At 31.5% G+C, this 14,874-nt stretch overlaps 1 protein-coding gene across 2 annotated transcripts in view; it reads right to left on the reverse strand.

Moving 5' to 3' along the window:
• Positions 1-14,127, reverse strand: part of LOC105140381 ((R,S)-reticuline 7-O-methyltransferase-like) — a 34,184-nt gene extending 20,057 nt beyond the window's left edge. Inside the window, exons 1-3 of one of the 2 annotated variants that reach the window (XM_011047182.1) lie at positions 13,959-14,127; positions 12,249-12,838; positions 11,994-12,099 (exon numbers count right to left, since the gene is read on the reverse strand). In XM_011047182.1, the coding sequence (XP_011045484.1) occupies positions 11,994-12,099; positions 12,249-12,838; positions 13,959-14,127 (865 nt within the window). Of the gene's footprint in view, positions 1-11,764; positions 12,100-12,248; positions 12,839-13,958 lie in introns of those variants that run through there. The other variant, XM_011047181.1, reaches the window with a different exon arrangement.
• Positions 14,128-14,874: the final 747 nt, after the last annotated feature.

The raw sequence follows: 14,874 nt of genomic DNA on the forward strand, positions 1-14,874 counted from the left end.
CATTGATAACGTCAAAATTGGAACTACTTACAAACATGAAAGTTGTAGGAAATTGTCTCAGCTATTTTGTGTAAAAACTTTAGCTTATTTGAACTTCTAGAACTCTAGAAATGGGTCAATCACTGAACAGTACTCGGGTTGGAAGACAGATTCGGACTTCTTTGTTGTTGCTCCAATTTGGACATGAAAATGGCATGTTTAAATCTTGGGCTCCATATGAAAGTTGTAGGCCTATGTCTTACCTTTCCATCCATATAAAGTAGACCTAAATCTGAGATCTACAGCTCTAAATATGATACAATTACCGAACAGTGTTCCAGTTTGGACTGCACCGACATCTCTTTTCTAAGTTTGGCCATCTCTTTATCCTTTCAATTTCAGTTCTTAAATTCATCAATCAATCCTTTTATTTATATGATAGGCCTGCATTTAAAATAAACATTTACCATAAATTAAAGGTATCTTATATTATTAGATATGTTATTATAAAACATGCTTTAATTAAGGAATTATTGATACTTCAAGTGCAAAATGATGATATAAAACCTTGATAAAAAAAATACACTTTTAAGTACTAATCAATAACTAATGTAATCATGTTAACAATTTATAATCTAATTGGAAACTCCTTTGTGTGTGGTTTTTATATGAGTAATAAGAGTTTATACTATACTTGTTTGAAATACCATTAGTGGATCCTCTAACCTTGACATTTATTGTTATCATTGTTTAATCCTTGCATTGAACAAAGTTCTCATCAACTTCTTCTTCTTCTTCTTCTATTATTATTATTATTACTACTACTACTATTACTATTAATATTAATATTAATATTACTAGTATTCTTATTACTATTACTATTATTATTACTATTCTTATTGTTGTTGTTATTTATAATTTATACAATTAACCTTTTTATGGTTTGACCCCAGTCTTATCGGGTTATTTATTGTTTCGACACTCCTGCACTTTGGAGAAGACATTAATCTTTTGGTTGTGTCATCTCTATTAAAAAAAAATCATATTGTATTTTCATACAACAAAGAAAATTTCAAAAATATGTATTAATATGCATTTTGACTATAATAACTAGTTTATTAAAGCCACAAGAACTAGGCCAACATTTCTAAAATTTCAAAAAAAATTATTTTGGTTTCTTTTAGTATCTAGGGTTATGACCTTATACATAAGATGTATTCTGGATATTAAATTTTTTTGTTAAGGTTAGAATGATTAAGTTTTACTCGATAAGATAAGGATCTTCTTATCAAAGAGTACTTTTCTTAAATTTTACCTGATAAGATAAGGATCTCTTTACCGAAGAGGACTCTTTTAAAACCATATATGGACCAATAACTAGAAAACACGACAAGACCTTAGATTTTATCAGACAATAAAACAATGCAGTTTACTTTAGGTAAGTCGTATTTGGGGTGTTAATACCTTCATTTTATATAACCAGTCCTCGTACCCGATCTCTAAGACTAGTTAGGGTTCATAGTGATCAAAATACTAGGTGGCGACTCCCATTCCATTTCCCTACTAATAAGAGACAAAAATTCCTTGTCTCCCCATATTTGCCACATAGATAGATAGAACAAATAGAAGATAACAATTTTGAGGGTGGATTTTTTTACCGCGACACCGCACACATGTGACAAATCTCTTATTTATGCCTTTCATTCCTTTTACTATACTTATATAATCATGTTCTCCTCTTGTTTATTTATGTTTCTTTTTTTCATTATGTTTAGCTAAATTTATCATGTTAAGGTGAAAAGGATACACTAGTGGTGTAAGAATAAGTATAATATAAACTCAACATGGACTTTAGTGTTTGATACTAACATGTTTTGTATTTGTTATCTTATTCATTCTTAATACTTTGCTTGTGAAAAGATTAATATAGATTTATGTTGTATAATCCTTGGTACAACAAATACATGACACTTTTATAGCCTAACTATATCGTATAACCGACACCTATTCTATAAAAAGAACTTGATTTGTTAACATAAATTAACATCATGAATACTTGACAACATTTACAAGTATTAGCATTATTCGAATAAGATAAGTAATGTAATCATGTTAACAATTTATAATCCTATTGAAACCTCCTTTGTGTGTAGTTTCCAGTTGAGTAATAAAAAAAGTGTATAATATACTTATTTGAAATACCATTAGTGGATCCTCTAACCTTGACAATTGTTTTATCTTTGTTTAATCCTTACATCAATATTTGATCTTAAAAGTTCTCTTCAACTCCTTTTCATTTATTGTTTATAATTTTATATAGTTCACCTTTCTATGGCTTGACCCTAGTCTTGTTAGGTTATTTATTACTTCGACACTCTTATATTTGGGATAAGACATCAACTCTTTAATCATGTCAAATACATCCATCTATATTAAATTGAGCCTCTAACTTTTGCCTCATACGGTAAGTGTATTGGTAAATGCTCCATTGAGTTAAAAAATAATGGAGGAAATATCATCTCAAGTTTGCATCTTATCTCGACGATATTCATTTCAAGTCTCTCATTGTGATGTGTCTATAACTTACTAGATCATATATCTCTAAAAAAAATAACTGATTTTTATGAGTGCATCTTATATCCCCTTTGGCAAGAAATCATGATAAGTTAATGGAATGAGTGTTTGCATAAACATGTGGCAGTCATGACTCTTCATTCTATACATGCATTCCTCTAGATTAACCAACCTTGATATGTTTGAGCCATGCTTGTCAGGAAAATGCAAACTCTTAAGCCATTGGTAGACTTGTAGTTGTGCATTCTTCACTAAGGCGAAACATGCTCTAGGCTTTGTGACCCGTGACGTCAGGAAACATGCTCTAGGCTTTGTGACCCGTGACCCATAAAAAACCAACTCCATATTTTTACAGTTTTAAAACAATGTTATATCCATTCTAGCCTTGATATTGTACTTTATCTTTCCCTTCATGTCCATGACTGTGTTGAAAATATTCTCAAACACGTTCTTTTCTATGTTCATGACATCAAGGTCATGACAAAGGAGATTGGTATTCCGATAAGAAAGCTCCTAGAAAATACTTCACTTTACCTAGTTATGGGTCAAACCAAAACCAGAAAACTTCTGCTTACTAGACTAGAAACTAAATACAATGTCACCGTACTTTAACATCACATCATACAATTCTTCACCAGAAAGACATGGGGGTGCAACATTCTTTTCAACTATGCCAATAAAAAAATCCCTAATGTTCTTTCTGTACTTGTGATCTGTTAGCAAGAAACTTCGGTGGTAGTGAAAAAAAGATGTTTTACCCCCATTTGTTAGTGTAAATGCCTTGTTGTTTTTCATGTAGCATGGACATGCTAGTTTTACATGTGTGCTTTAACTAGAAACCATTTCATAAGCTAGAAAATCATTGATAGTTCACATCAAAACTTCCCTCATAAGAAAATTCTATTTTCTGGATACATCATAAGTCAAAGCCCCGAAGGACTAAACTGTGTTAACTCATTAATCAATAGTCGAAGACAAACATCTATTTTCTAGCCTGAACTGTTAGGACCAGGTATAACCATAGATAAAAACATGAACTCCGGCCTTATACACATCAATGGTGGTAAGTGGTAAACCATGAGTATAACCAGTCAATAAGAATAAGGAGCAGCAAATAACCTGAAATGGTTGAAACCATCTGTATACAACCCAAGACGCATATTCCTTGATTCAGCTGAAAAGTGAGGATGTACACTATTAAAGTGTTTCCATGTTTCACCATCAGAAGGATGCACCAGTGTATCATATGATTGGTGTCATGTCATGTACATAGCAGTCTACGGTAACGTGAATAATATCTGCAATCTAGGCATGATTGGAAAGCATCTAAGTTTGTTATATGCTACAAGAGTCTTTCCTATGCTAGTTCTGGGTTTGTAATGAGAATACCTACATGTCATATACTCAATCATCTCAACATTTTCAAGATAGTACAATATGTAAAAGTTTGGACACTTGTCAATTTTCTGGTATCCGAGACCGAGGGGTTTTGTTATAGACTTAGCAGTATAAAAGTTCTCTTTCAGCACGTTCCTTTCAAGTAAAATGATTCTTGTTCATTTGACAATTCTATGATAACCGACATCACTAAACTCATAATCTGACTTGATGATGAAAATCGATGCAACAACCAATAATTTATTATAATTAGTGCAGTCATTCCATAATGATTCGTTAGAATCTTTCAACATATTAAAAAACCTAACTACATCTGAATTAGGTTCTTCTTCTATGATTAGATATTCACTGGCTTTACCTTTGTCATTACCCTATTTTTTACTAGATATTCACTGACTTTACCTTTGTCATTACCCTATTTTTTTCTCCTTTTTTTTTTTTTTTTTTTTTAAAAAAAAAAAAAAAATGAAATGAATAAAAAATAAATTAAAATTTGGGTCACAACATAAATTAGAAGTTTTGGGACTTAATTAAACTTTGGATTATTTTAATTAATTAAATCAAGGGCTTAATTGAAGAATTGATAAGTATTTAGACTTAATGAAACTTTGTATTAGTTTAATTAATCAATTGAAAAGCTTATTTGAAGAATTGATAAGTTTGAGGACTTAGTTAAACCTAAAATTAAGTTAATTAGTGAAATCAAGGGCTTAATTAAAAAAATATCAAAGTTTAGGGCTGATTTAGGTCAAAAGTGCTTTTAGGTTTAACTAAGTCCTCAAACTTATCAATTCTTCAAATAAGCTTTTCAATTGATTAATTAAACTAATATAAAGAAAGGGCTTAATTAAAAAAAATATCAAAGTTTAGGGCTGATTTAAGTCAAAAGTGCAAGAAATTAAAATCCAAAGACCAAAAGTCAAGAGTGCAAGAAATTAAAATCCAAAGACCAAAGTTAAAAAGACAGAGGTACTATAGGGAGCTTAATTAATTTTTCCAAGAGTAATTTTGAAAGAATTAAAAGTTGAAGAGTCAATTAATTTCTTAATTGATTAAATTTGAAACCAATAACTGTTTTGTAAATGATGCCAAAATCTAGGGGTTCAATTGCAATTGATTCAGGGGCAAAACTGACAAAAGGATTTTCCATGAATAGGGGTCCAATTGCCAAATAACAGAACTTCAGGGGGCAAATTGAAATGAGCTAAAGAACCAAAACGGCGTCGTTTCAGAGCCACTACTAGCCCGAACTGTTGCCGACCATTACTCCTGCAATAACAGTCCCATAAACTCTTTATTATCTGGGTAACAGCATGGCATTCTCTGGCTTTTAAGCAACTGGGAGTGGGGGTGAGAAGGACAAACAGGGAAAAAAAAAACCAGAGAATAGGGGGGCGAGGTAGAGAGAACAGGCGAACAAAAAAAACCAGAGACGGGAAAAAACAAAAAAAGCAGACCAAAGAAGAACACAAACCAGAAAAAAGGGGGAACTGAGGGAATCGAGAGGAGACCAAGAACAGAGGAAACTGGGGGAGACATGGAAATGCTAGGCTGAGATACAAGGGACGAAAAAGCAGAGGAAGACCAAGAACAAAACACGGAACAAAAAAATAAACGAACAGAGGAGAGTAGATCGGTCAGCCAGCCCACCATCGTCGACTCCTTCTCCAGCAGCACAGCCAAGTCTCTCCTCTTCCTTTTTCTTGCTTTGCAACACTTCATTGGCAGTGTGAAGGTAATTTAATTACCTTCACACTTTTCCTTGCACGCGTGATTTAGTTCACCCGTGCATCATCCTTTTAACCAGCCGGGTTAATAGCTGAGCAAGTGATTGAGCTAGGATGGTTTGATCTGATCCAATTTAGCAAAAAAAAAAAAAAAAAAAGGGCTAAGACTTGGTCAAGTTGGGCCTAAGCACAGCTAAATCAATTTGTTTTGGGCAAGAGTGTATTTGATAAAAAAAAAATTCTTATGTTTTATCCCTTTATTTTTACCCTTTTTTATTTTAATATATAGTCAAACAAATCTTTCCAATATCAGAAAATTCACTACATAATTTGAATTTATTTGTGAGTCCCTCGCCATGTTTTTAAGTATTTTACTATATAATTAATTTATGTATTTTTACTATGAAATGCAAATCTAATATATGATATTTTAAAAGAATAAAAAATATGCATGCATAGATTTAGACTTATTTTATTAGTTTATTTACTAACGACAGAGTTACCAATGCTAGGGTCGGGTTGGGCCTAGCCTGAAAATAAAAAAATTAAAAAAATTCTTTTAAAAAATATATGTGATTTTCCGTAAATTTTTTGCTACATTTTAATTGATACTGTTTTTTATTTTTATACTATAAAAATATAAATCTGGTATTAAAATTACCGGTTTTTGTCAAGACATTAAAATTTAAAAATTAAAATAAAAAAGATTTTTTTTTCATGCATACGGCCAAGTCTCTCAAAAATAAAAGAAAAAAAATCATATTGTATTTTCATAGAACAAAAAAAATTTCAAAAATATATATTAGCATGCATTTTGGCTTTAATAACCAGTTTATTAAAATTATGAAAACTAGGCCAATATTTCAAAAATTCCAAAAAAAAAATTTATTTATTTATTTTTCTTTTAATATCTAGGGTTATGACTTTATACATAAGACGTATTCCAGATATTAAATTCTTTTATTGATGTCAGAACGGTTATGTTTTACTCGATAAGATAAGGATCTCCTTACCGAGAAGAACTTTTCTTAAACCACAGACGAACTAACAACTAGAAAATATGACAAGATCTTAAATTTTATCATACAATAAAACAATGCAGTTTACCTTAAATAGTACGTATTTGGAGTGTTAATACATTCCTTTTACGCAATAAGTCCTCGTACCCGATCTCTAAGACCAGTTAGGCTTCCTAATGATCAAAATATTAGGTGGCAACTCTCATTCTATTTTTTCACTAATAAAGAACAAGAATTCCTTATCTCCCTACATTTTCTACACATCACATAATATATATATACACACACACATACAAGTCAAAAAAAGCTCCATCAATAACACATCAGCCCACCACCATGGACACATGGGCTAGGTTGTCGAGGGTGGAGACCCAAAACCAATACTGTTCAAGGTAGATTCTGCAGGCAGCACACTGAAATGAAAAAGATAGAAAAAAAATAAAACTTCAGCCAGCGCACACAAAACATATATTATTTAATAAAAATAATCTAACAAATTGAGTCAAATCTATCTATAAATATTTAATTTCATCTAATGTGTTTGTAAAAGTTTTTTTTTCCTCCAAAATGTCATTTCGTTAGATTTTCGCCATCAAAACTAATAAAAGGTATATAATATGGGGTGTTTTGGAAATATAAAACTTGAACTTGATCATGTACGCTTTACTTGATTTTTTTTTAATTTTTAATTTTTTGAAATAATCACAGATCATTTTTTATATTTTATTTTTTTCTTAAACTTTTTAAAATTTAATTATTTAAAATTTCCAAAATATTTATTTATTAAATTTTAATTTAAAAAGTATCAAGCTTTTTCATTCCCAAAACATTTTTCAAAATTTTTAGTTTTTGAAAAAAAAGGTTTTCCAAAATTTAATTTGAATTGATTTTACAATTTAATCCAATGTAGTCAGATTAAAAAGATTAAAGTTTATAAACAAATGATAATTGTTGATCAAATCGTTTTCATAATAGCTAATTTGTCAAATTGATATGAACACAAACATGATTGTGAAGGTTTTTCCAAAAATTTTATTTAAATTGTTTTTTTTTCTAGTATATGATTAGAAGGCTTTTTAACTCAGCCATATATACAAAAATTTTATATAAATTGTCTTTTTTTTTGCTCTATTTCGGTGAACCCTTACTTCACACTTCAGAAATAAAGAAAAAATTTACGGGGCAGACAACATAAAAATTCTATATAATGAGATCACTTTTTTCCTTTTCTACTTGGGTAAGTCACCCAACATAATGAGACCATCATTTTTTTTTAGCTAGGTCACTTATTAGAATGATACCATTTTCTATTTTTTTTTTACTTGGATAGATCACCAATTATAATAAGGTCATTCTTCCCCTAAGTAGGTCATCCATAAGAATAAGACCACTTTTCCTCTTCTCCATTAGTGCAACTGTCATAATGAGACCATATTACATTTGAATAGGTCACCCGTCATAATAAGACCATCTTGCATTTAGGTAGGTTACCCGTCATAATGAGACCATACACATATTTTTTTATTGGTTCTGGTTAAAAGAGATCACTAGATAGGATCTCAAATTAACCCAACCACACACAAAGTTTAGTTTTGGTTAAAGGAAATCACTAGATGGGATTTTAGGTTGACCGAGTTACATATTGACGAATCACTAGATGAGATTTTAGGTTGACCGAGTTACATATTGACTTTGCTTTAGGTTAAACGAGATCGTCAAATGGGATCTTAGGTTAATCCAATTGAAATGGCAGGTCACCCGTGAAAATAGATCAGCGTGAGTACGTGGGTAAATCGCTTGTGAAAATAGACAAATTTTCTTTAAAAATGACAGGTCACCCATGATAATGAGTCCATTTTCTTTTTAAAAGTGAAGTCCTTTGATAAGTGGATCACTCAGCAAGCAAGGAAGTTTTTTTTTTCTTTACAAGCTTACCATGCAAAACATTGAAGAGTTTTATTTCATAAGCAATGTAAAGAGAGGACATTTGTTGCTATCCAATTTTTGACGTATGTTTTGATAAAATTTCAAACAAAAAAAAGAAAATATTAAGGAAACAATATGTCAAGGAGATAATTATTGAATCATATATAATTACTGCAATATAAAATACTATAAATATAAAATTTGATTCGTGGTGATTGTGAAAAATAATTACTATAATATAAAATACTATAGATATAAGATTTGTTGATGCTAGTTATAGAAAAAAATCTTTGCAATAATTATTAGAATATTTTCTTAAATAATACATGTAGAGATTTTTTATATAAATAAATTTCCAATATAAAAGTATGGAGAGAAAAATTTACAAAGGGGTAATTTTGATGAAACACAAGAAGCCTTGAACCACACAAGAAAAACCCTCAAGCCACAAAAAAAAAAAAAAAACCTAGATGCCTAAACCTTTCTTCTCCTTCCGGCCGTCGTTCTCCCTCTTCATCCCTTTTGAAGCCGCGCCCCTCTCTTGACTAAAACCATAGAGAACTGAAGACCTGGCCAAGACCTGCCCTCTACACATAAGCCTCCCATCTCCTCTGTTTCCCAGATCTCCATTTTCATCAAAACACATGCCCGGTCACGAATTCCTCTCTCAGCCCCTCACCAACCCTTCCCTCTTGCAGCCTCTCCAGCCCCCCCTCACTGGGCAAAGACAAATCTCCCAAAACCAACCTCCCCTTCTCAGCACCTGACTCCCCTTTTCCTCAGCCAACATATCTCACTCTTCCCCACAGATCGACCTCTATTGTTCCCCCAGCTTTTTCCCTATCATCTTCTCCTCCCAGACCCGCACACACCCAGCTCCTCCTCACAGGAGTAGCCGCACAGTCGTTCCTTTCTTGCTCAGACCGAACATGGCAGCAGCCCCCGCTGTATTCTTCAGCTGCTCCCGTCTCCGCCTCAGCCATGGTCTCCCTCGCACTGGCCATTTCGACTTCTTCTCACTGCCGATCTGACAGCCCTATCACCGACCAAACAGTCACTCTCATCTCAAGAGTAGCTTCAGCGATCACACGCACAAAAGCAAGGCCGGCCCCATAGCTACCCCAACCACCCGTTCTGACATCGACAGAAAATAAAACAAACCAAGAGGAAAGGAGAACAGAATGCTTTAAACATATCTAAAAAATACTCAAATAAAATCGACTGCCTGTGTTCTTCTTTTGCAGGTGACGATGAGCCAAATCCCACTGTTTCCAGGTTCTTCCTTGCGAAGGCGCGTGAACCGACGCACCACCAGTGGTGCAACGTGCGGAGAAGACACGACATGCCACCATTGTTTTTGCAAGCCTTCCCAGCAGTTTCCTTAATTTTTAGGGCTATCATGTAATTTTCTATTTGTGTGATGTGTTGTTTGTTTTATTAACACCATTAGTTATTTATTATTATATATGGGTGTATGAGAAAAATATAATAAAAAGAGATATGTGTGTTTATACTTTTTTTTTTTTTATCTATTTTGTTGAATTATAAAATAAAAAATGCAAAGAAAATTATTTATTTTAATTTGTATACGATCAAGTATTTTAAGGACAAATAACATTTTGTTGTATTTCCCATAAAATATAAGAACATGTTTTTATATATATTTTTTGAGATTTAATAACTAATTTATTAAAGCCTTGAAAATTTGACTAATATATGGTTTGTTGACTTTAATTGTGATTTACTGTGATGTTTGTGTTTTTAACAAAGAAAATATAAAAAGTTTGTGTTTTTGACAAAGAAAATATAAAAAATGCTTTTTTTTTTGTATTACATACGGTCAATACCCAAACATATTTTGAATTTCTTCTTTTTATAAAAAAAAAAGTTATTTGAAGTTTAAAAGAAAATATATTTTAGCATGAATTTCTTAAAAAAAAAAATTATTTTCTTGTATTTTAGATTTTACAACATGTTTGTAAAATTTTAAAATTAAAAAAATCTTATTTTTTAAAAAATTCATCTATTATTCACTGTTAATATTTGAATAAAGAAATTTTAAATGGATGAATATCCAATATATTATTGGGAATAACTTATTATTATTCACTGTTAATGTTTCGATAAAGAAACCCTAAGTGGTTAATATTCAAAATATTTTTCTAGGAATAATAAGTCATCACACATCTTTGAAAGAAACCTCAATTATAATTGAGGATATCAAAAGGAGGTTTTTAAAGCGCTTTGAATTTCTTTAGATTTCTAAATCTTTGTTCTGTTTCCTTGTAATTTACGAGTCGCAAATACTTGAAATATTAAGGGAAAAATGAGCTTTTAAGCAGATTGAATCTCCTTAAATTTTCATCTTACCTATCTCATAAATCATAGGTTTTAAATTTAGTCTAAATCAACCACAAATTTCAAGAGATTTGTATTGGTTCTTCTTGGTATTTTGTAGACATATCTAAGGGTGTGATACACATTAACCAAGTGTTTTTTTTTAGACTTTAAACCTAAATCCATTCATTATAGCAAACTTATCCTAGGAAAACTAATTAAGAGAACATCTACACCATAGCAATTATAAGGCAAACCAAACATCAAGCAGCTTACCTTAGGTAAGGTGTAATAATAGTGCTAATACTTTTTCTCTACGCAACCAGTTCATTGTCTTAGAATCTCTGAAAGACCAGTTAGGGTTTCTAATGATCAAAATACTATATGGCAACTCCCTTATTCATAAAAACAAAAAAACCTGAAATCAATTGAGGGTTGCGGTGATGTCGCGCTCCACCACAAGGGTGCGACAATGAGATTCAAACTCATGACTGCTTAGTTATCAAGACTCTGATACCATATTAAAGAACCATCTTAATCCAATAACTTAAACTGTTAGATAAGATCACAAGATATAATTTATATTATTTTATAACAAATAGTACTATCAACAGTGCACAAAGTCTATAACTATAATAATTGAACAATATTATATCCATGCATTTTAGCTTTTCTTGTAATAATAATTAATAAATAGAGTAAATAGTGAAATCCACAGTAAAACCACATAAAATGTATAGTGTTTCACTTATGAGTTTTATTTCTTAAAAAATTATTATTAAATGCTACATCGAGTTTACTTAATTAAGATATTATTATGACTCCAACAAATTGATATTTCACTCTGGATAAGCCTCGATAATAGATTCCAAAGCTGGAATCTTGATGATTTTATAGCGAGAGAAGCCTCCTTCCTCTAATAATTTCTTCCATTCTTGCTCAGTTCTCTCCTTCCCACCCGTATGTGCAAACATCGCTAAATCCATTGCCATTCTTGTATCATCAAATTGATCACGTTGATCGTCTGTTTGTAGAACTATATCAGCTATGATAAGCTTTCCAGTTTTTTCAGGTATTGCTTTCTTGCAATTTCTCAAAATTTCAACGCATGATTCATCGGTCCAATCATGCAATATCCGCTGTAAAAATACAAAAAGGAAAGAAAAGGAAAGAATAAGCATATGTAAAATTAATGCTCAAGGAAAGGATATCTATCGTTGTTTTTTCGATGAATTATCTATTGTTATATTAAATTGAGCCCCAATAAAATTTCTAATAGGGCACTGACCTTTATGAAAATTGCATCAGCGTTAGGAATAGCGTCAAACATATTTCCTGCAACATGGGAAACTCCTTCATATTTTGGCGCTGTTGCTACAACATGTGGCAGATCTAAGTTTATTCCTTTGATGTGTGGGTAGGCCCTGACAATCTCTGCTACATGTCCTCCAATACCACCAGCAACATCCACCAATGATCTAATATTGTTGAAACCATCTTTGTATTGTGATAAAATTTCCCTCATCACGATCTTTGATGTGCATGCCATGGCCTCATTGAAAATCCTATTGACCTCAGGATTTCGAGACGCAAGATCCCACATTTCACAGCCATGAGCCTTCGAGAAAGCGGTTCCACCTTCTTTGATACTTTGGCTCAAGCAATGCCACGGTGCTAGGAGCCATGGACTGTGTTGCATGATCACTAAAGAAGTGAGACTTTGTTCAGAGTCATGTATTAGCAATCTTGATTTTTGATTCAGCCCAAAGAGTGTTTCTCCTCCATCTGATGGGGGGTGTGAAGTAAAAATTTCTTTTCTGACCAAATATCTCATGATACGAGCAAGATAAGAAATGTCCGGGCTAGGTGAGTTAATACCTGAAATCATGAAGGATACAAGAAAAAAAATCTGTATATTGCAAATTATATACAACAGATTTCTTTTTCGAAAAAAATCTGTATATTGCAAATTAGTGAGGCCAGGGATACCAATATAATGTTAAAATAATTTTTTCATGTGTTCCTTTAGTTGAAAAGTTGTATCAAGAACTTATACCATGCATCAAACAAGAACTTAGGCGAATCACCTTGTAGTGGGTGTATTGAGTAGCTACTAAGTCAAAATTCAAGATTTATACCCTGATATCATTTTAAAAATTGAGCATCAGAATAAAAAAAAAAAAAATACTTGAAGAAAGAAGGATAATTAAGAATAGCAGCTAGGTAAAGCTGTAGGATAATTTTAGGGACTATATCTTATTATTATATGTAAAGACATATTTTATTGATACAAAAGAATGAAATTTATAGGTTATGTAGTAGTATATATCTATGTTTTAATTATATACTAATATTTTGGCTAGAATTAAGGTTTATAGTTCCCTAGTATTTTCAGAACCCGCCTAAGATAAATAGTGATTTTGGACAAAACTATAACGTAGATTTTTTAAAATATTTAAGAAATATTATTATTATTATTATTTATATATATCTGACAAGTTGAGTCTTCAACAATTTTCATTAGTATTTGAAGTTTTTGTTAAGTGATGACAATTTTCATTTAATTAACAAATATACTTTACTTGTTTTTTAAGTTTTTTGTTAAGTGAGAACCTCGGGCTGTTGCCCAAGTGGCTCTTAGTTTAAGCTATCTCTGAGTATCTTCAAAATATGAAATTTATATCTCTACAATCTTTAACAACTCATTCTAACATGAAAATAAAAAAATTTAAACATATTATGAAGCACATGTATAAAAGAGTAAACTATAGTATACTTCGGAAACATCTATATGAAGTCGTAGGATAATTTTAGGAATATTTTATGAACACTTAAAACCTTTACTATTTAAATTTACCAAAATTACTTTCTAGTTTTCAACAGTAAAATTATATGCATAGTAATCCTAATAATTTAATCGCTAAATTATTGCTCATTCTTTACATTACATGAATATATTTATGTAAACAAGGAAAAGGATTGAAGGAAGAGCTGAAACCTGCAGCTATTTGGGACAGAGAGATTGGACGACCGTGAGAATTTATAATATCTGCCAGTCTAAGCTCGACCGCACACTTCAAAGCCATAGAATCAGCAAAACCAAGCGCGAGTTGCGATATTTCAACTTGGATTTTGAACAATATTGCCTCTGCCTCTTGAGATGCCATTCTCAGTTTCTGTTTTTCCCAACAAGCCTAAGTACACCCTCCAAAAGTATATGAGATAATAGAATGGATACGAAATTTATAGACAAACGGTATCAACTACGAGGCTATTTGTTGCCCAACAGTATCTAATTTTCAACTTGTACAATTAAATGGACAATTAATTTTCAACTTGTACGCCGATATATCAAGTTTTTAAGCTTTAGAATAATATCAACTATGAGGTTAGTTGAATATTAGGAGTTGAATTACGCTGCCTAAAATTTGTGAGTACAGGCTATTTGTTGCCTAAGAGTATCTAATTTATTTATAAAATTAATGTTGGATGTTGAGAAGTTGCTAACTATCTTCCTTAAATTTGGCATCTCGTACAATCTCCATAAATTATTTGATGAAGTTCGCTTGAAACTTTATAGAGATCATGCTGTCTTTAAAACTGATAGATGAACACTTGCAAAGTAAGCTTCGTATTGGGTTTAGGGAACATTCGATTTTTAAATTAGCATTGGAGGCTGTGTTATTTGTGTTTACCAAGTGCTAAAAAAAGATGATTTCTCGGAAAAAAATTGTTGAGGAGATGATAGGTTGGAAGAAGATAGCTCATCATAGGATTCAAGACAATTTATATCAAAGTTTGTTCAGATTTAGAATAATATCAACTATGAGGTTAATTAAAGATTAGAATTTGAATTAGGTTGCCTAAAGTTTTCGTGTACGTGCTATTAATTTCTTACCTGACCGATATTAAAT

The sequence above is a fragment of the Populus euphratica genome, unplaced genomic scaffold, assembly GCF_000495115.2.
Source record: "Populus euphratica unplaced genomic scaffold, PopEup_1.0 scaffold106.1, whole genome shotgun sequence".
Taxonomy (NCBI): domain Eukaryota; kingdom Viridiplantae; phylum Streptophyta; class Magnoliopsida; order Malpighiales; family Salicaceae; genus Populus; species Populus euphratica.